The sequence below is a fragment of the Stegodyphus dumicola genome, chromosome 6, assembly GCF_044657685.1.
Source record: "Stegodyphus dumicola isolate Sdum_Otavi_A_Nest chromosome 6, ASM4465768v1".
Classification (NCBI taxonomy): Eukaryota; Metazoa; Arthropoda; class Arachnida; order Araneae; family Eresidae; genus Stegodyphus; species Stegodyphus dumicola.
The window spans coordinates 218,125,930-218,149,492 of NC_140773.1; the positions used below are offsets into that span (position 1 = coordinate 218,125,930).

General features: G+C 30.1%; 1 protein-coding gene across 1 annotated transcript in view; it reads left to right on the forward strand.

Moving 5' to 3' along the window:
- Positions 1-21,796, forward strand: part of wwk (anoctamin 8 white walker) — a 73,494-nt gene extending 51,698 nt beyond the window's left edge. Inside the window, exons 9-15 of the mRNA XM_035353733.2 lie at positions 810-865; positions 3,940-4,014; positions 8,261-8,536; positions 11,172-11,369; positions 12,876-13,007; positions 14,126-14,236; positions 14,395-21,796. Of these exons, the coding sequence (XP_035209624.2) occupies positions 810-865; positions 3,940-4,014; positions 8,261-8,536; positions 11,172-11,369; positions 12,876-13,007; positions 14,126-14,236; positions 14,395-15,144 (1,598 nt within the window). The 3' untranslated portion in view covers positions 15,145-21,796. The remainder of the gene's footprint in view (positions 1-809; positions 866-3,939; positions 4,015-8,260; positions 8,537-11,171; positions 11,370-12,875; positions 13,008-14,125; positions 14,237-14,394) is intronic.
- The last annotated feature ends 1,767 nt before the right edge of the window (positions 21,797-23,563 follow it).

Here is a 23,563-nt window from a genome sequence, read left to right on the forward strand (position 1 = left end):
AAATTTTTTAAAGCTCACTCCACCTCTTCCTTTTTTTTTTTTTTTTTTTTTACAAGAACAAAAAAAAATTTTTTTTACTATGACAGCAGTGGATGACGTTTTTATCTTACATTTCACTAAGACTGATAAATGGCCTTTTTATTACTAAATTATAGGAAATTTTTCTGCAACATAATTTGAAAGAAATTTATTTAAAGATAGTTATTGTTTACAGAAATTGTCTAAGAAGAGAAAAAATATCCAGAGAATTGAAAAGCAATAAAAAAATGTCTTTTTTGGGAAAAATAGAATATTGGGTATATCTCTAGAGTTCATATAAATTTATTTGTAAGCTTTTGTTATTGTTTATTTATTCTTGGACTCCTATCTCTGGTATTGCTGATTCCCATATTGGTTGTATTCTGTGCTTTCTTTTTCTAATTATGAAATTCTGTGCTATAAAGAATTTTTTAAGATCATTGACTTACAAAAGTGATATTTTTTGACAAAGTATTAAATGTTTTCTTTTCGTCATACGTTCCAATAAAGGAAATATGGAGCTTCTAAATATTATGATCAAAGCTCTGTAATTTCTTATCTGGTTTGAAGACCTTTGATGTCATATCCAGAATTTTATTTATTTATTTTTTTAATTTATATCTTTTCAATGTGCCTTCAATTCTTAATTTGCCTTCAACATCAGCCAAATGTTTACTTGAAGCACGGCTTTCTCATTTATGCTTTGAGATGTCTGTATTTTGCTTTTTAATACTATATAGCCACAAAATCTTTTTGTAAGTTTTCTTTGCCTTTTTTCTATGGCTTGCCAGAGAACTATAGGGGAGAAGAAGAATATGAAAATCATCTTGTAGCTAAAGAGCTATTGGTTAGTATGGTGTCTCAATTTTTGCATGAGATTACTGTTTTGAAATGGTGATGTTAGATACATCACTGCATGAATTTCCCAGTTTGAAGCTTGGGGTATAATTACTTATTTCCTTTTTACAACTTGTCTGTAGTTTTTTTTAACATTAATTGTTCATATAATTATGTAAGTGTGCATTTTTATGTATTTGTTGAATGCTGTATGCCTGATCATGCTTGCATATTAGTACATTTAGCTTTGACTATGACAAGTTTGAATTTTTGTTTTGTATAAGTTAGTTTAAGTATTATATATGTTTTAAGTTCATACCAATACTAAACTATTTAACAAAAGAAAGTGTTACATAAGATAGTTTACTGAATCTGGGCTGTATTAATATAGAAAAAAATTTCTCATTCTGCATATTTTGTGTTCATTGAAAATACATTAGTGAATAATTTTAAAGAGGGTGTTTATGCATATGTAGAATGATTTTGTTAAAGAATTTTAAAAAAAGCAAATAAGCAAATGTTTGGGAATAAAAATTTCTGGCAACAGCTTATTATATGAAATGAGAAATATAGTCTACTACTTTAAAATTTATTTTCCTTTCAAAATGTCTCATGTAAACAAGTTATTGATTGAAGAGTATGCTTTTGCACTTTCCAAAGAGAAATATTCGTGATCCGTAATTCAAAAGTGGTGTAAAATGCATAGTGTTAAAATTTACAAGTGGAAAATAAGCAACATTATGAATTGGAAAGGGAAATCTGTCAAACATTTTTTTATACGAAAAGAAGACTTCAATTGAACACCCAAAGAAAGTGCATGTTGTTTCTAAAGTTAAATCATTGATAACAAGAGTAAATCTAGCCAATGCAGAAATCAATTTCAAAACATTTAAATACATCTGTAGCAACTATAAATAAAATAATAAACCAAGATTTACTAATTAAAAAAGTTGAAAAAAACCTAATGTTCACCATTGCCAAGGCATATGGCTCATTGCAGAACAATTAGTAGAACCCTATATGAAAACTATACGGGGTGTCCCGTAAATGTTGCAACAAACTTCTGGGGAAGGTATAGGGCACATATCATAAGGATTATGAATTGCATAGGAACGCATGGCTGGAAATGTTGGGGGTAAGTGGTAGCAGAGATAGAAGATGGGAAAAGAAATAAGAGTGATTAATTTGAAACATTTATTGGACATGAATACAAATGGTGTACAACAGCTTGAATGTTACAACAGATGCTCGAAGCTTGCATCATCAGACGCCAAACTTGCCTAATACAGGAGGAACTATTGATTGTCGGATATGTTCAAACACACCGGAAGTTTCTTTGATTGTAGCAGCTGCGCAGGTGAGTCTTGCCACGAGATCTATTTCAGGCATAACAGGATCGTGATACACGACACCTTTGATGGCTTCCCTCAAAAAGAAATCAAGGCTCGATAAATCCGGTGAGCATGGGGGCCAGAGAACTTGTCTCCCATGCCCAATCCATTGATGCAGGGATGATCTGTTCAAATGGCTATGAATATACAGTCCAAAATGAGTCCACTTAATGACCTGTAGTCACACAAAGTTTGATGCAGACGTGCAAACAAACTGTGGTATGGTTGATGTCTATCAGAGAAACGTTCTCGATAAATGCGTGCAGCGGTTCATCCATTACCCTTAGCTATTCCCTACAATTAAGTGCGTGTCTGCATGCTCCCAGTTCGTATAATGTTCCATGCTCTTTGTATGGTATCTACCACTCAACTGAGGCAATCCTCACTTTTCACTAACATTCCCCTGTATAGCACCCTGTGGCAGTATAAAATGACGTTTCTGGGCATGGGTTCCTATGCAATTTTTAATCATTATGATGTGCCCTACCTCCTCCAGAAGTTTATTGCAACATTTATGGGACACCCTGTATAGTGGGAGATAAATGAAAATATACTGTGACCCTTGATGAAGCATGAAGTCAACAAAAACTGGTCTATTTATTATATAAACAAAGATAAAAAAGTGTACAAACCTGGTTCTGTCAATGTAATGTAAGTTTCAATAAGATGTTTGTGATTATCACAGGATTCTCTAACAATGGGAAATTAAAAATAAAAAGAGTGGAAAAAAGTATTAAAATCAGCTCTACTATCAAGAGAAAGTTTTATGTCTGATATTTGCAGAAAAAGTACCGTTTCTTTATCCCACTGACTTTCAAAGAGTGAAACTTCATCACAAAGCAATAAGTCATATTTCAAAAAGTACCATTTCATTCATTGAAAAAGACTTGTATAGGTATTGCATAATGTGTATTTTCCTGTGAAGTCTTCTAATGTTTTGCCCATGAACTATTGTGTCTTTGGTTGCTTGAAAAGTTTTAACTGGAACTGTTTAACTGTTTTTAAATGGATTGCACTATGAATCATAGACTCTGGAAAGTACTGAAAGAAGAATGGAAATCAGTACTTCTGGAAATTTTACAAAAAGCTCTCCTGTCATGATGTAGACATGTAGTCCAGAAAAAAAGCTATCATATCGAACATGAAAAAAAAAAAATGTACATTTTAAACATTAATTAAACAGTCCTGAAATTATTCTAGAAATATATAAACACCTTCTGTGTTTGCTGTGAATATAATCAACATATTCATTACAAATTTAAAATTTTGAAATATTCCTTTGAGCTATCTTGGGCGAACTTTTTCTAAATTATTTAAAAATATAATTGCTAATGAAAATACAATGAAAATTCCCTATTTTTAATATATATTAAGTATTTTTTTGGTCTGTTTGGTTTTTATTTGCATAGCATGAAAGTATTATAATAAAAGAAATGAGAAATGTTTTTCACTGATTTTTTGTTTTTATCTTAATTTTAAATGGCCCTCAGTATTTTTGCTGGACTAAATCACTGTTCATAAAATAACAGCACAGAGTTTTTGGCACATGAATGTTCTGTAAATTATATTATTATTTGAAATTTTACTACAATTTCTAATTAAAATATTTAAATGTACTGATTACTTGCTTCAATTTTTAATTTGTAAATATCATAAAGTTTAAAAAAATTTAAAAATCTTATTTCCTTTACAGTTTCAATTTGTAAATTCCTTCTTGTCACTGTTTTATATTGCTTTCTACTTACAAGATATGGAAAAGTTAAAAGAGGTAAGTAAATATGTATCTCAGCGTTGTTTGAAAGAGTGTTTCCTTTTTGTAAAACCTTTATGCATTCAAAATAAATTCTGCCATTAATTCTAAATTATATATTTCTTGCAGTTTCACTATATTTATTTATTTAATGATTAATACTGAGATTTATTAAGCTAAAAATAACTTTATGACAGTGGATTATAATTATTTAAACAATTATAATAAAAGTAAAGCTTGTGTTTAAGTGAAAACTTTATTTTAATAATGTGAAAAAGTATTACTTAAATGTTATTTGCTATGAAATATCTATTTTTCTAGGAATGTTTTATAAAAAAATATATGTGTTGTTAGATGAATGATTTGCTTACAGTTCTTCCCATATAACTGTTTTTTGCAAGTTTGATCACTGAAATACTTGTCTAATAATCTTGTAAGAGATTCAGATTATATTATAAAAATTCATATCAAGATTTATACAAAGCTACATATTATTAAAGTAATTGTCCAAATTGTCAGAATTCCTTGGGGACATAAAATGAATGCAAATGAGTGCAATTTTATTTGGAAGCTGTAAGATATTATTCATAAAACAGACCTTTTTCTCTTTTTGGAATAGGAAATATGTTTATGAAGTAGATTTCATATTTCATAAAATTTTCATTCTTTCAAATATCTTATAGCTAATACTAAAAACATCTTAGGCTGTAAAAATTTTTCTATGGAGACTATTTGAGCTAATTATTAGACATAATCATGATAGATAGGAACTTATTTTGAAAAAGAAACGAAAAGAAAAAAATCATTGCATTTATGTCAGGATAACAATGAAAGCATAATAAATATTCAGTGTAGTAATATAGATTACTATCTTATATGTATTTATTTTTCTTTCGTTCTCCCCCCTCCTCAATTTTATTCAAAGCAGAGTTTCCTCCCATTTTATCTGAATTTCAATATTCTTTTTGATATTTAGTTATTACAGTCAAAAGTCATTAATCCGGACTCGTCGGGACTTCGGCGATTCCGGATTATAGATCATCAGTTTAAATCTGGTAAGATGGCATGCAGAAATTATAAAATTAAAAATATGAAACCGTAATTTATGAAATAAAGAACAATTATGATCTAAAGGGTATCAAAATTTACAAAAAAAAAAAAAAAAAAAAAAAAAGCTTAATATATATTTGTTTACTTTATTAAACATTTCTTTCAATGTAAGTTGTTTAAGTTGCTTCGTTTTTTATGTGATAATACATTCTCTTTAATTCTTTAAACAGACATAATTTCTTGTTCAGTTACAAAGTTCCGCTGTTCAAGTCCTATAATTGCTGTGTCGAAAATACCGACTAATTTGTCTATTGAAATTTTTTTGTTTTCAAAAACCTCTGTCACTTTCTTCGCTATCGGAAGCGAATTATAATGACGAGGAATTTGATTTAAATCATATCAAAGATGGAGTACATCAAGATGAAATACTACATTTAATAAGGAATTATAAGCCAAATAAAATAAAAACATCTGCCCTGAAGATAAGGATAGTGCTGACAGATCAACTTCCAATTCATTGCGTGGGGCCGCAGCATTAAAGATAAACAAAGTTTAGATAAACAAACATTAAAGTTTAGATAAACAAAGGATATGCCTTTATCCATTTTTTGTAGCAATTCCACTTTTCGTTTAATGAACTTCGAAACATACTTTCGCTTTGTAGATCATTTACATATTAATAAATATATATCAGAAATTCTATTTGACATAATCGAAAGTTCAAGCTTACTTTTATAAAATTGCTCTAACAGTCTGCAAAAAATAATAAGCCGGATCCAATTCGAAGATTAAGGAACAACACAATCTGCAACATTAACTGAAATAGATAATTAAATAATTTTAGCTTAGCTTATACCGTCCTTTATACATTAAACATGCACTCGTAAACGTATTAGCACACACGCACAAGCATATTCTCAGCTGTAAAGGCCTTACACGCATGCGCAGAAAGTTTGAAGCTTTGATTTCCGGATTATAGATCATTCTGGATTATGGGTGTCCGAATTAACGACTTTTGACTGTACTATTATTTTACATTTAAAAAAGGAGAGATATACTGGTCAGTACATCAGATCTCTTAATTGGAATTTCCTCCCTTCCCAAATAGTTATGTTTTAATTTTATTTTAATGATAGATATTTAACTTCAGCATTTTGCCTTAGTGGGTATTGTTTTTATGTGTTAATAGTAAAATCCTTCAAGATACACTGCTCAAAACAATTAAAGGATATTGCGGTTTTAGGTGGATTTTGTGGCTGGGAAACTTTTTAGCTGATTGATACATGGTCGACAGACATTGTAGGTTATATGAGAATAAATTACACGTTTGGCAGGAAAAAAAAATGCATTTTATTGCGCATTTGTATACAAAAGGAAAAAATCACAATTTGTGCATATGAGAAAAAAAGAATAAGAAAAGGTGTTTTCTTCAAAGGAAGTCATTTTCAGTAGGGGGTATGGTTTCTACGGGCGGCCAGCAACGTTGAACACCTTTGAGGCATGGAGTCAATGAGGCTATTAATCACAAGTTGGGGTATTCTGTCCCACTCTTCCAGAAGAGCTCTTTCCAGTTCTTGGAGAGTTTGTGGTGGTGGTTGGCGGCCAGCAACTCGTCTTCCTAGAGCATCCCAAATGTGCTCTATTGGATTCATGTCTGGAGAACACGCTGGCCATTCCATTCGTACAATTACTTCCTCGAAAGAAAATCCTCCACGAGGTTAGCACGATGTGGCCAGCAGTTATCGTCCATTAAAATGAAGTCATCTCCGATTGCTGCAGCGTAAGGGACTACAATATGTGTGAGAATTCCGTCCCTATATCGGCGACCAGTCAGAGGTCCATCTCAAATGATGTAGATGTCTGTGCGCCTGTCAATGGAGATGCCACCATACACCAACACTCCCCCACCGCCAAATCAGACACTTTCGTGCACAAACGCAGGATTATTCCTACTGCCATGGTCCCTCCAGATGAAAACACGCCTATTATCAGGATGAACAGAAAAACGGGACTCGTCAGAAAAAAAGAACATTGCTCTATTCATTTCTCCTCCAGTTCACATGCTCTGTTGCCCACTCCCTGCGGTTACGACGATGCCTTGATGTTAGTCTAACACATACCATCGGTCGGCGAGCATTCAGACCTACACCATGGAGCTGGTTTCAGACAGTCTGAGTTGAAACCGTGGTGCCAGTAGCCGAGCAAAGGTGTTGTTGGAGAAGAGTACCATTCATATTTCGGTGTCTCCGAGCCATTAACACTAAATAACGATCTTCATTGTGCGTTGTTGCCTGTCTATGGCCTTGCTCTGGTCTTCGGCTTGCACTTCCGGTTTCCAAAAAACGGTTACAGATCCTGGAAATCGCACTTTGTGACACTCCAATGGCTTGCGCTACTTCAGCTTGAGTTTGGCCCCCTTCTAACCTACCAACAACTCTCCAAGCTTCTGAATCGGTTAAATGACTTCGCTGAGACATCGTACTCATCGAAACAAAGCAGTCACTGAATGCTGATCATCCTTGTCTTCATTGTCTTTTATTCAGTTGAAAGTCAAATTTCATTTGCTGCCCCTGAAGCGATGTTATTGATGTCGAACTCAAAATTAGCATACTCCACAGTTTGAAAATCAGAAAAATTTGCATTTGTGATTGATTCTCTTCTTCCATTATCGGCAAAAAAAAAAAAAAAAATTTTTGCTTATATCTTTATTTTATATAAAACTTACAATATCCTTTAATTGTTTTGAGCAGTTTATTAGATTACATTCTGAAATTTCTATAATGCAAGTTCTTCCCCCTTGGAAAATATATATATATTGAGCTATAGTTGTTTGAGACTTAGCTTTGTTGAGTCTGTTTTTTGACTTCTTCCTCTCTCTGATCAACATTTCCGAATTGATGCATGATATTTCTGATCCCTTCCTTGTTTAATTAAAAATAATGTTGTATTTAAATATCATGTAAGTGCCAATATCTATTTTAGTTCCCCCCCCCCAACTGTAAAAGAAAAAATTACTGTTTTCTAGAAATGAATTTTTTGTATGGAAAATTACAGTTATTAATTTAACTTTTAATTAATGCTATTACATTATTAAATACTGTTTCAAAGTTACTTTCTTGCAAAAAAGTATACATATATTTAAATATCTCTCTTAAATCCATTATGCATGTTGTATTATTTTGAAGATGTACTTCAATATTTTGTTTTTTCTTAGCAATTGGCAGCTCTTCTGATAACTCGCCAAGTTGTTGGTAACATCAAGGAGTCTTTTATTCCCTTTCTTACGGAAACATTAAAATTAGCACATTTAGGGGCTGATCATTCAGTTCACACACCTTCAGGATCAGAAAACGATCAAAAAGATGTGATATCAGATCAAGAAAGTGATCCAATGTCATCAGCAGCATCTACTCCGATACACGAAAGTAATAGTGAAAAGAAGAATCATAACAATTTAACCCAAGCTGAAGTTGAAAGTGCGATGTATAAGGTATGTTAATGAAAATAACATCATCACTGTTAATGCAAATCAAAAATAAAGTTGTGTCAAAAAAATCTATTTTTAAATTGATGTGCCATTCTGTAGGTAATGATATTTCTCCACATGAAACACTGTAGATGGTGTAAATTTGAGAGTTTAAACATCAAAAAATAGGTATCTTTTGAGTATCTAAAATCCTTATGATATGATTTTACATTTTTTGAGGAGTTACTTTTTTCTAAAAACAAAACCATATAGTCTAAGTTGACATGCCAAAAACTGTCATCAGTAAGTTGGAAGCTGTTATGTGCAACACATCTGTTTCATCAACTGGAATAGGAATGAATGATAAGATCAAATTCCTATCATTCGGTCCACTTCCTGCTGACAAGCAAAGGAGCTTTCTGAAAAGCTTCTGACTTATTCCTTAAAAGTGACTTTAGCATGTCTAACTAAGCTATTTTTTTAACATGATTTTAATTGTATGTGTCTTTTGACTCTTTAACAAGTTATTTATCTTTTCCTTTTCTCACTCTACATCTTTCTTTCCTCCCCCTTTTTTTTTTCTTTTTAATTGAAACTATAATAGTAACAATGATATTATTACTTAATTAATAATATATCTGAATGGTTAGTAGAGGAAGAGTATAACATTTGATTATCTGATAATTTAAAGACTGTTTTATTAATTAAAATTTCATTAAATGGCTTTCTAATTTTTCCATATTTTGTCACATTATTATCTTCTTTAACTCTCTATCACTGTGCTTATTGTGACTCTGTTGTTCATTAGTCTTTGTATATTGAAATGCTGGCAAATTAAATTCAGAATTGGTGTAATAGATAGCGTGTATCTAAATAAATGATATGTGGTCACTACATAGTTAATAGCTTGTATCCACGTAAATGATATGTGTAACTTTAATCTCAAGGGATAGCATCCATGAAAAGTTAAACCCCCAAATAGTGGTAATAATTCTGTTCTTGTGATTATCCTAAGATTTTTTTTATTATATTTATATAAAACGTCCTCATTTAATCCAAAAAATAGCATATTTTTCATAATATTTGTATTAGTTGAATTACAATGAAAAAATTTAATTTCCTCTATTTTATGTATTTTATTTTATTATTTTTTTTTTATTATTATTTATTATAATTTTCTTACATCTTTGTACTGTAAAATTTAAGTTGATTTAATATTTTGAACCAATATCATTTAGTTTTTTTGCAGTGTATTTGCCTTGCATGGTTAAAATGATATTGTTTTCCATTTAAGTATAAGTAACTGAATCAATCGTACATGTAACAAGATCTATTGCTGCAAAAATATTTCAACAACTTGATAGTAAATATCTGCTCGCCTTGTATCTATGCCATCTACACGCTTAATCTTATTCTGTCAGTTGTGACATGTTCTGAAATCGTTATTTTTTAATTAGTCTCTTTTGGGTTTGCAAAATAACAAACTGAACACTATCTGTGTTTTTTCAAGAGTCCTGGAATATTGCCAAACAATGGAGAATGTTGTTCTTCCTGTATAGTGAAAGTATACATTATCAAAGAAGCAATGTTCTAGAAGTGCAGCATTAAAAGGTGTTGTTAGATAGTAAGAATGGGGATAGAAAATTATTTTGAAAAAGCCAAATAATTTATTTATTGATATCTATATAATTATATGCATACATAGTTGCAACAGCAAAATATGTATTTACTCTACAAGACAGAAGTCACATATAAGTTGCTGTTAACAGTGCTGGGAAAATGACAAATATATGTTAAGTATGATAGTTAAAACTGTTATAGATTGAAAAAATTATCTTCAAAGGGTTTGCATTACTGAGAAAAAAAGATAAATCGAAAATACTCAGATGACTACCAAATTTTCCGAGTCTGTCTGAAGTTCCTGAATGTGGTTAACATGCAGATATTGATAGAGATACAATTGTAAATTGTAAGCTGCTTCATTCAAAAGTATATGCTAACAACAAATGCTTGAATCAAGTACTAGTGTGTGTTTCAGTTTCGTAAATTTGTAATATTTTAGCAATTTTTAATTTGATAAAAAGTTAAATTTATTTTGTTGTATTGTTTGAAATTTCACTTCTTTCTCATATATCTAATGATATGCAATACTTATGTATGAAGTATAAATCTGGTTGTTTTTAAAATAATAGTTCACTAGTAAAATCCAAAATTTTAAAAAAGAATGCATTATTAGCAAAAAGTCATTGAAGGGTTGAAATTCGTTGCCTAATACCAAATTAAAAGAAGTAAAAAATAAAGCATGTAAGATAGTATACTATAGGGGTTCTTTAATCCATAGACCTTATTTGTACCATTGGCTTTTCATTAGTTAATAATCAGAAGTTCATTTGCTTCAAACTAAAATTTGCCGTATTACATTACACAAGTTAATGATTGAGATCCAGCAAAATTTGTAGAATTTACATTATAATATTTGATGTATGATTTTAAAGCACTTTAGAATACTTGATATATGATTTTAAATTTCTGAAGCACTTTAGAATACTTGATATATGGTTTTAAATTTCTGGTTTTTTTTTTTTTTTTTTTTTTTTTTTTTTTTTTTTTTTTTTTTACTGTTTAAAAGTAATTTTCATTTCGTTTTTTCTTTTTTCAGTATGAAGGCACATTTGAAGACTATTTAGAAATGTTCATACAATTTGGATATGTCATTCTCTTTTCATCTGCATTCCCAATGGCTGCGATGTGTGCTTTGCTGAATAATGTTATTGAAATAAGAAGTGATGCCTTTAAACTTTGCATGATTTTCCAAAGGCCATTTGGTCAAAGAGCAGAAAATATAGGAACATGGCAAGTATGTGTATAACTGAAAAATACCTCAGTAAATATTGGGTATAAAGATACCTAATTTACACTGTTTCTTAATAGTTTTGCAGGAAGACCTTCTTTAATGTTTAATTAACCAATTAGTCATATACAGTTTATAACGAATTAATTGTATATGATTATAATTTATCCGTTAGTCAAAATAAATTTGCTGTGAAATATTTGTTGTTTTTTGAGGATAAATTTGCTGGAATAGTCTGTATTTATTTATTTTTTGTAAATTTCTGTGCTCGCAATACAGGACATTAATTCTTTGAGCTTGCTTTGGTTGAAGAAAATCTCCCAATGTTGGCATTATTTACATGATTTGTCCTTAAAAATGGATCTTTCAGTGGATACTTGGCCATTGAGGCATTTTTGGGAACGAGATGGGCTACAAACAAAATTTTCGACCATTATTTTTTTTTTTTACTCTAACAGGCTGTATAAAGTAAGCAAATAATAGGAAAAAGTTACAAATTGTAATCTTTACTGACTTTATATTGATGGAATTATTTCTTCCCAAGCTGAATGAATATTTTTTGCTACTTTTATGATATATTTTTTCTAAACTTTGGAGAAAGAAATTATATTTTATTTCTTCATTGCTCCAAGGATTTGGGCAAGTTTTAACTGAAGATATGTGTCCTCTTATAAATAACCACATGTTTGAAATGACTTTTCATGTCAAGTCAGTAATGTCTTCTCAGTAAATAACAAGCAGTAAGTTGGATGCTATTCAAAGCATTGCAGTTAGTATTTAAACCAGCCATCAACAGCAGCTTGCAAATCAACATTGAACATTAATAAGTTAATAGTAAAGGATTCTGAGACTTCTGTTTGCAATAGGCAAAAGCAATCAGAAATGTACTAACATAGACTTTTTTTTATTCTTTATAATGCTTCTTTTCTGAAAAAGTAAATGATATCATTATCCTTTTTAATTAAACCTTGGGTTCCCCTACCCCATATTAATTGCTCTTTAGCCACCTTTCTCTCGTAACTTTTACTTTCATTTTCATACCCATTTAAGATCTTCAGTTTTAACAAATTTTGTAATTTTTTATGTATTTTTGGCAGTTGTTTACTGTTATTTTCTGTTATTAACTGCTAATATATTAATTATAATTTTCTTGATTGCCTTATCACAGGAAGAATTTTATGCAATGATAGAAAGTGCAATATCTCTCTCTGTACATGCATTCATATTTAAAAAATGTCTTGATATGTCAAGCATAACTGAACAAACAAGTAAATAAAATTTTAATGTAATCTGTTTTGAAATCTGCTTCTTTTATTATAGTTTAGAGAATAACCATCTTTTGTTAAATACTTATTTGGGAGTATGAAAATCTGATCATTCATTTTGAGGTTTATTTGTCTTAGAGGCTGATGATTAGAAATATTTATGATAAATGTCTGCCATTTATATTTAAATTTGAAATAATATATATTGCCATATATATTATTTCAAATTTATGATGCTGTTTTTTAGGATGCCATGGAAGTTATGGGCGTCATTGCTGTAATTGTTAATTGTGCATTGATTGGCATGTCTGGACAAGTTCAGAGAATGTTTCCGAATCTTTCGACTCAAGGCACGATCATTCTTATTGTAGTATTAGAGGTATGTATTTTCCCTTGCTAAATATGTCTGAAATATAACTTTTAAAACATTATGTTAGGAACTTAATATCATTATATTTTATTAAATATCTCTGGAGTAATTGTAAACATAAGAGCAATTTTAATACTCCAAAAAGCTATGAATTAAAAATGAGAAGCTAAAAAACTGTTAAAAATAACATATAAATAATGTTACGTGTTAATTTAGTTCCTCTATGCAAGTTAAAATATTTGTCATTAAAATTTCACCAGTTGCTGTATTGCCTTTGTTACAGAAATTTGTTATCGCAGAATTTTGAGTTGTCTCATTTCATGATGCAAGGAAAATAAATGGGTATATTTTCATACATAGATTTATACAAGCAAGAATAGGGGGAATGAAAAAAACTACTAGGACGAAAGCTTGTTATCTGAACGTCCTGAGAAAGAGGGGAAATACTTAAATGTTTTTTTAAATTTTCAGAACCTTTTATTAAAAAACTAAGGGGGGTGGGAAGAATACTTGAGTAAATTCAATATATATTTTCAACTATTTTGATTTCATATATGTTCCCAAAATTAATTGTGAACTTTTCAAACTTTCAGTGTTAATTTTTTTTCATGCAGGCATAAATAGAAGTTACAACTAGAGATATTGATTAACACTGCTATTCAACAAAACATTAAATTTATTTTTACTTATGAATTTCTAATTGTGTATAATTTTAGAAATTTGGTAGTTTTAGTTCACGTTTAAGAAATTTAGATTTGTAATATATGCGTTATGGATAAAATGATAAATGAGCTCATTTTACTTTCCTGAGTAATATGCATTAATGTCATCAAATATTGTGTATAATAACCTATTATTTATTTATTTGTAACAGATGTAAATCCACATGTTGCTATTTTAAAGAATAATTAACACTTAGAATACTTTTTTTTAAGTATATTATTCTTGTTAATGAAATGGTTTTGTTTCTACCTCTCTCCCCTTCCCTCCCCCTCAAAAAAGTACTATTTGTTTATTATAAATATATTTTGTAGAAATAGTATTAAATTTTTAAGTCTCTTACTTTTATGTTTTTAATATTATACTTATAACTGACTCAGAAAGTGTACAATTTTTAAATTTTGTAGCATCTCATATTATCTATAAAGTTTGGTATTGCATATGCTATTCCTGATGTTCCTCAGTGGGTTGCTACAAAAATGGCTAAAGTAGAGTTCCAGCGTCGAGAAGCTGTAAAGGTTTGTAGTTTTCTTTTTCTTATTATTTGTTTAATATTATAAATATTTTTAAATGCATTTTAAAATTTTTTGTCATTAATAAATTTAAATAACATAAGTTTTAATAATAAATATTTTTTAGTATTTTTGATAATGTTAGTTCTTTTATTCTATGGTAGCATTTCCATAGAAGTTCTTTGTCTAGGAAGAAAAAGAAGATGGAATATAAGAATAGCAATTTTGATTCACCTGTATCCACTTCCAGAAGTGTGAAGAAGTATGCTAATAATCCAAAAAAGAAAGACAGATCATGTCAGACATTATCTTTCTATCCCACCCAGAAAGATAATTCAACCCCAGATTTAGTTTTAGGTTCATCACCATCTACAACACCTAGTAAACAAACAGCAACTTCAATTATTTCCACTGCTGATATGGTGCCTGTACAGGATACATGTCCTGACACATATCATTGTGAAGAACCAAGTAAAGTTGATAAATTTGTAAGCATACATGCCAGCCCTACTACCAAAAATTTACTTGAAATTCCATGCGAAAACATTCCTGTTATACAAAAAGACATGGATGCAATGAGTATAAATTTTGAGACTCCATATTTATCTAATCATAAAAGAGTACAAAGGAAACTAAGTTTGCCTCAGATTAAACTTTTAAAAAAGAACTCATCTCAAGAATCAGATTCTCCACCTGATGGTACTCCAGGATCAGGAAGCAAGAAATTTTTTTCTGGCAGCTCTGCATCTGGTAGCAGCATGCGTTTCTTATCAACCTTGAAAAAGCGAAAACATGCATTAAAGAGAGCACTGTCTTTTCAGAATTCTTCTACTAGCAGTGAAGACAAAGTCCAGCCTTCAGAACTTGATGTTAATGAAGAAAAAACTGCCACAGATAAACCAAAGACTGTGTGAGTTTATGAACAATTATTGTTATTGTAATACTGTTTTTTCCAGTTGAAGAATGTTGCAATTAAGATATATGTATGTGCGTGTGTGTATATATATCCCAAACAAGCAGATTTTTCGATAAAAATCGTTTATATGATAAATATTTTAGCTCACTTATACAATTTTCAGTCCTTCTCTTTTATTTTCTTAGCTAATTATCATAAAGATTATTCAATATATATGCATTATGCAAATATAATGTAAAAATATTCTTGGTGTGAAATCATATTTATTTATTTTTGATGTTTGAATTCAAGACATTCACTTTCTGTGTTTTTTTCTTTTTTAAAATTTTATTTTAGCCTTTTTATCATAAAAATTTACTACAACAACCTATTATGTGCATTTTTTTAATGTAGATAAATACTTTATTGGGCTGACATAAACATGTTATTTATTTTAAACGAAGTAAGTGGTTGTTGTATCACAGTTCGATCAGCCTTTCAGTTAATTAGAATATTTTTATTGCTCAAGTTCTGAACAAAAAATGAGCCTTAAGATATATATTGCATTTATTCAGACTGTTATATTAAATATGCATCTAACCATTCAGTGTCATAAAAGGATTTTATTGGATTGTTTTCCTTCTTCAATCTTTTAATTTCCCTTTGTTTGATAAAGAAATATTTATTTTTTTATAATGTATGAATATTTTATGTATTATGAATTTGTAAACAAAATATTTTGAACAATTTTATATGCATTGTGGGAAACATAATTTAATATCATTCTTTTTCAGGGTAGATATTGATAAAAGCCTCCTGTGCTTGAAATCTCTCACTAAATAGTTTTTGAGTGTATATATAGTCGAAATTTATTTAAAGATGTAATATACACTGTATTAAAAAAACTGTTAGAAAATGCAAATAAATTGACATTTAAAAAAAAAAATCATGGTATAAAATTGTTCATTGTTATGTTAAACATGTAGAAGTATATTGTGGTGATCATGCATAATGTTTTATAATTTTTTCTCTTCATTTGATTAAAAAAGTGGAACTGCTATTATATAAAGTCAAATTAGCTATTTAATGGATTGTCAGTTAAACTCATCAAAGTTTCTTTGTTTAATACAAATAATTATAACATATTTTAGTTCACTTTTAAATGAAAATACAAAAAATTCTTGAGGTACTTCAAGGACTGTTTTAGCAATAGCATTGATTATTATTTTTCTAAAAATTATCAAATTTAGTTGCTGAAACATTTGGCAGTAACGCTCCAGAAATTCAGATAACATTAATTAATATAGGACTGGCCGAACTTTTGTTAATTTTCATAAAAACTCCAAGTAGTAGTTGCAAGTAGGATATTTACATTATTTTAAAGTAGTAAAATAAGTTTTTAAGTAAAATGAAATAGTTCTCGTAAATTAACAAACAAAACCGAACATGTTCTGATTTTCTTTCCCCCTCCCTTCCAATATTAATTGTCATTTGCTTTTAATAGGATTAAATTGGGTGCAAAAAAGATGTAGTAGGCATAAATAACCTACTTGTTCAAGTGATACAATTTGAAAAACGGAGCCAACAGTTTTTCTTTATTCTTAACGCATTCTTTGCATAGTCAACTAGAAAGAATGAAAACAAAGATGGATGACATCACATGGTGCAGAAAAACTGTAATTAAGATGTATAAGTTATTTCATGTTAGGATTTCAACATAAAAATTAATAGTTTGGTTTTTTATACTTAATTAACTCTGAGTCTGATATACAGAGATCATGTATAGCATTAATTTAATTCAATAGGTATGCATTCTATCACTTAATAGATTTTGTTTTCTAAAATTCGAGTTATTCAACATGATTTCAAATATTTCATTAACATAATACTTTTTCAGTGTATTTCCATTTTGTTGTCATGATAGTCACTACCTATTTAAAAATAACATCTCATGTTTGTGCATCTTAGAAATGGAATTATTTGTTCTTTGTTTATTACTTTGGTTGGTGATTAGTACTTTTAAATTGATAAGCTTAATGTCATTTAATTATTAAAATAACTGATTATTAAAAAAGCACATTATAGCATGACTCTTTCAAATAATGTTTAAAAGATAAAACCACTATATGTTGCAAAATAAGCCACATTTATTAGAGCAAAGATTTGCTAATGGCTCAGAGTTTTGCCAAGCCTGTCTTAATGTAACAAAATATGGTGCCAAAACATTTTACTATAGAAGTGAATTAACAAGTTAAAATAATTTTTATTAATATCTTACAATAATAAAGCATTACAAATATTTAACTTACAGCTCATAGTTTAATAACTTAAAAAGTAAAATTTCATTATTTTTTCACCAATTAGATGGTGCCAAAAGTTTACTATGAAATTTATTCAATGGGGAGGAGGGAATGAGATTTGGATCATTCTTGTTATATGTGCATTCTATCTTCTTTTTCTATAATATGCATTTTTATTTTTTATTGTATATTAAAAAAATAACGTTTTGTATATTAAAAAAATAATGTTTTTTTAATGTTCCACTTCTATCATTATATTACAGTAAAATTGATAAGAATTGGAATTGCTTTGAATTAAATTTTAAAAATTGTCCATTTGTTTTTATAAGTGACTTGTGTATCATAGCTGTAACACAGTAATGTACTCATAGCTAGTATAATAGTAGCTAGTAGCCCTCTCACTGCTCATAGCTAGTAACCATAGCTCATACCTCTCACTGCGTACATTTTGTATCAAAATAGGTTCAAAAATTGCATATTCTTTTTATTACATATTTCAAATCTACATATCTTTTAGAGTTAAAATATATAAAATTTTTGTAAAGAGTTTTTTTTTTTCAATATGAAATTCGATCATAGAAAAAACGATGTCAGAATATTGAAATTGAAGAATAATGATATAAAAGGAAAATTTTGAAAATTAATATTGGTTAAATTATGATTTATTTTATAAAATACAAAGGTAAAACATATATATTAATGAAAATATTTGCATAATGTAATATTTTGCATATCAGTTTTGCATCACTGTTGAACGTTTTCAATAGAAACTGAATTTTCAGATTCATCAGTAACTGCAGAGAAACCCGAGAAATTCTCATCAGTTTCATTATAACTATCTTCAATATACTTGAATTCAGAGTCAGAACTACTATCAGTGTTGGAAATATCGTCAGAAATATAGGTTATATCACTCGTGAAAAACGCTTCCTGACAGACATCTTTGAGCTCTGAAAAGCGCACACAAAATGCTACATTAGGTATTCTTGTACTCGTATATTTGGCAGAAATCTGGACAATCAGCGCCATCTGTTAGCCCACGTCTAAATAAACAATTAAACACCACAGAAAAGCCAAAAGGAAACCTTGAACTTGGAAAGAGCGGGTTGCACAGTTAAATAGACTGCAAAAATTCATCCCCGCGGAAATCGCGGGTTGCATAAATTTTGATACTTCTACGTTGACTGTGGAAATAGCGGGATACGCAGTGAGAGGGTTAAGCAACCTGACTCATGATAGTCTAATCATTGTATAATAGTACAAAAAAAGCCTTCAAAAAGTAAAGTACCTTATAAATTGAAATGATAGTATGGTAATTACGTACAATGAACATTGTCCATTTCTTTATGCAAGAGAATGTAACAAATGTTGGCCATGTCTGACTTTTAAATGCGATACATAAAATATTAATCATAATTAATAAATTTTATGGTTGACAAATAAGACGTGGTTTTATTTGGATATTTATGTTGATTTCTAAAGTTTAGGACAAGGAAATGTATAAAATATGTTTTCTTTGGAAATAATAAAATGTAGTAGCTATTTTCCTTAAGTTCCCCAATTCTCTGAAAAAAAAAAAAAATGGAAAATTTTATAATAGAAGGTCATACTATATTTTTGATTCTAGTGTTGTATATTATTTGATAGTGTAATTGAGAGATAGTAATAAATATTCCTTTTTATTAATTAAAAAATTGAACTTAATTGCAGTTAAAAATAAATAGGATATGCTTCATTTTGCCGTATCATGATTTGCGCAATATTCTGTACAAGTGTGTAAATGTTTTCTATAAAAAATTTATATGCCAATTATACTTCAAATATATGAATATTAATGTGAAAATGTCTCTTCACCTGTATCTTAATTTTTTTAAATTAAGCATAAGTCAGCTTTAATTGTAATAATTTATTTTGTTTTAAAGTCAAGCAAAGTTCAACCTTCTATTGTATTGATTTATTTGATGTTGGTAAGAATGCAGCTATAAATTATTTCAGGAAAAGTCTAAAATAATTTACTATTGAAGACTAAACTTCATATACGAGGGCTATCCAGAAAGTAGATTACGTTTTGGAATAAAAAAATAAACAAAGTATAGGAAACAAATTTTATTATATACAGATGAAAGCCACACTCAAATACTACTTTTCTACATAGTCACCATACAAATTAAGGCATTTATCGTAGCGATGTACGAGCTTGGAAATTCCTTCGTCGAAAAATTCGGCCGCCTGCGCCTTCAACCACTTCGTTACCTCTTCTTGCAGCTGTGCGTCGTCATCAAAACGCTGCATAGCCAGCCACTTCTTCATTGCTGGGAATAGGTGGAAGTCGCTCGGTGCCAGGTCGGGACTGTACAGCGGATGAGGAAACAACTCCCACTTAAAAGATTCAAGAACTTTACGAGTGACATTTGCCGTGTGGGGCCGGGCGTTGTCGTGAATCAACAAGATCTTAGAGCTCAACATTCCTCTGCGCTTGTTTTGAATTGCTCTTCTGAGTTTTTGGAGAGTTTGGCAATACCTTTGAGAGTTTATTGTAGTGCCTCTTTCCAGGAAGTCCACCAAAATTACACCTTTTCTGTCCCAAAAAACAGTTGCCATCATCTTCCTTGCCGACATTGTTTGCATGCATTTCTTGGGTTTTTGGGGAGAACTTGTGTGCCCCCACTGCATTGATTGCAATTTCGTTTCACAGTTCACATGTTTCACCCATGTTTCGTCACCAGTAACGATGCGATCGAGTAAAGAGTCACCATCCTTATGGTAAGCGTCCAAAAAGTTCAACGCTGCAGCCATTCGCTGATTTTTGTGGTCCTCTGTCAAGATTTTTGGAATCCATCTTGCACAAAACTTGTGGTAACCAAGCTTTTTGCTGATGATTTCGTGCAACAAACTTCGCGAAATTTGTGGAAAACTCAAAGAAAGTTCCGTTATTGTGAAATTTCGATTTTCACGGACTTTAGCATCGACTTTTTCGAGAAGTTCGGCGGTCACTATGCTGGGTCTCCCACTTCGATCTTCGTCGTGAACATTGGTTCGGCCATTTTGAAATCTTATGACCCACTGACGCACTCCACCTTCAGTGATAATGTTGTCCCCATACACTTCACGAAGCTGCCGATAGATTTCTATCGGTTTACAGTTTTTTGCAGTCAGAAACCTTATTACTGAGCGCACCTCGCAGCTCGCGGGATTTTCAATTAACGCAGACATTTCAAACCGTCACAGTATATGAACGGAGCACAGCACGAACCTCTCACTAGCACGGCTAGATGCAGACTGAGCTGCGCAACGCTCTGACCCCAAGATGGCCGCGCTAGCCCCGCCCCTAGCGGACACAGACGGAAACGTAATCTACTTCCTGGATGGCCCTCGTAATTTTGAAAGTTGGTATGCTTCTGTACATACATATGTACACTAAAAGCCTATTCATTTTAACCTAACTTGTAACATGTGAAATCAAATTTGCACTTTATTTTGTGTATCAAAAATGATCCCGAACAATGAGTCTAGTCACAAAAGCTGTGATAAAATGTCTTGTTCTTTTTTTCCAGTTTTCCATGTGAAATGTTTGTGGCTACTGTGTAAATGTATCAACATATAGAAAATATTGAATGATATATTCAGAAATTTAATAATATATATTTATATCATTTCTTGATTAGTGTAAATATAATATATGTATGTGTATATATATTTTGATTGTTGCTTATTTTTTAATTATGATTTTAAAATACAATTATTTAAATTGTATATAAAAGGTTTATAATATTTTGGTTCTGCTTAATCATATTTACATTCCTTTTGTGTGGCAAAAGAAATTGAAGAGCTTTGTAAAGTTTAAAGTAGCATTTATATTAGTTTTAAAAGAAGGCCAAGTTTTTCTGTTAGGAAATTACTGTGATCGGTAAATTTGATAAAATATAAATTTACATATATGATATCTTAAAATATATTAATGTAAATTTGTAGTAGCTCAGAGTTAAGGTAATGAAACTTCTTGTCCTTTAGAAAACAGAAAACTATGCATATTTAAGGTAAGATAAAAATAGTTTTCCAGGTGTTACTTTCAATTTGTAATGTTTAGATAGTTACTTCGGATGTTTCAGACTTCAGAGATTTTGATTGAACGAGTAGTTTTTTGCTGTCTGTTAAAAAAAAAAAAATCTCCTTTTTCCATTCATATGTACAGTGCATTGTTAAATTTCATATTGATATTGCATGTGCCCAGTATACTCTTTGACATTTGGCTTTTTTATTGAAAAATTATATCTACTTAAAGCTGTGACTTATATGTGATACCATAATCTGCTGAATGTTATCCTTATTTTGTATATCTATGAATAAAAAAATTGTTACATCCTTAAAAAATGTATTTAATATTATTTCAGCACTGAAAAATATGAAGTCATACAGTTAAACAGAATTCTTCCGAGTCCTCAAAAGAAGCTTTGATTTCAACTGCAGATATATACAGGGTTCGTAGCTGTCCTTATAAGTGTTTATAAGTCCTTATATTTGAAAATAAAATATTAAAGCCCTTATAGTACTTTTCCTCCAAAGCACTTTATATATATATTTTTCCCTGTAGCAAAGCCGAAACTAAATAAACAACTTTTCTTCCTTATATCTAACATCAGATGGTGAATCATACTCCCAGAAATAGCTTTTCGCCCCCTTTCTCTGCATTAACGGTGCACACGAGTACAAACAGGTGCATCTATTGGTCAAAGAATTGCAAAAGCAGTAGAAAATTCTGGTGCATTCTGTTTCTTTTGCTCCCACCCAATACTACACATGTTTGAATTTCTCTCAAAATTTTAATAATTTATTTTCTTGTTTCGCGTGGTCAGTTCATATTCGCATTTATTATGATCAATATGCTTTTATTATCAGTATATGTATGAATATTTATGATAATATATTTGCAGTAATATATTATCATAAATATTCATACATATACTGATAATAAAAGTATCTGAAGTATAGATAAACTTTAAAAATGGGTAAGTGTGTTTTAACACAGTTTTCTAAGGAATAATATTCGGAATGGCATAAATAAAGTAAAAGTAATTGAATAGTCAAAATAATTCTTTTTTTTGACCAATGATTATACAGTACGGAAGTTGGGGGGTGTCTTCCCCTTTCTCCTCAAAATCTCGAGTACTGAAACCGTTACAGTTTGCAGCAAAGCAAGCAACGGACTAATTTTTTTTTTTTTTTTTTTTGGTCACTTTTCAACCTGGATTGAATAGGACTAAAAGTTCTGCAGTCTACCAACCCAAGCGAAGAATGATTCTATTCCGAAAATTTAACACAGTCTTCAAAATTAGATTGGTAAATCTCTCTATTAATCAATATGAGTATGGCAGACATATTGTGCGGAGTGCGACGTGTCCTGCTCAATTATAAATATGCCACATGAGCGCATGACAGTGAAAAACCGGATGAAGCAAGGGGGCGATTTTTTTTATTTAGTTAGTTATTCTTCGAATACCGTCCATTGTTAATTCCGATTGCGTAATAATTAAGGCACGTATTGCACAATAACGTTTGCGATATTTCGCAGAGATAAAAGAGTTTTACTGTGCTTGCTAAGCAGATTATTGTCCAGTTTCATTGGGCTATTTTTTACATGATTCACATATCGGAATATCAAAAGTATTATTTAGCTGAAAAATCAAAAGAATGGGTACAATCTACTCCCTTGCTCTTTTATCAGTTACGCTCGACTAGCCGGAATTTTCAGATATTCCGCAATTTCCAAGTATGCTGGCTATTTAAGGCAAAGAACGTCTATGTACAATAAATATTTGGTTAAGCTTTTATTGTTAAGGAATGACTGCATGAAGCAATTTCCTGTCTTCTGATTTCAGAAAAGTTTACTTAAATTACTTTGCTTGCAATATCTGTTAAGGGAAAACTGTTATACAATAAAAAAAGAATTTTAATTTATTTAAAAATTTTTTAAAAAAGAATTTAATTGTTTTCCATGGTTGAGTAATTCTTATTCTCACTTAATAAATACTGAATTTCTCATATTTTAAATTACAAGTCTAATTTTTCTTTTAAGGTTATGCAGTTGTGTATAGCTGCATTGTATTATAAGTACCTGTGTAATGTAATTAGACGTACTTA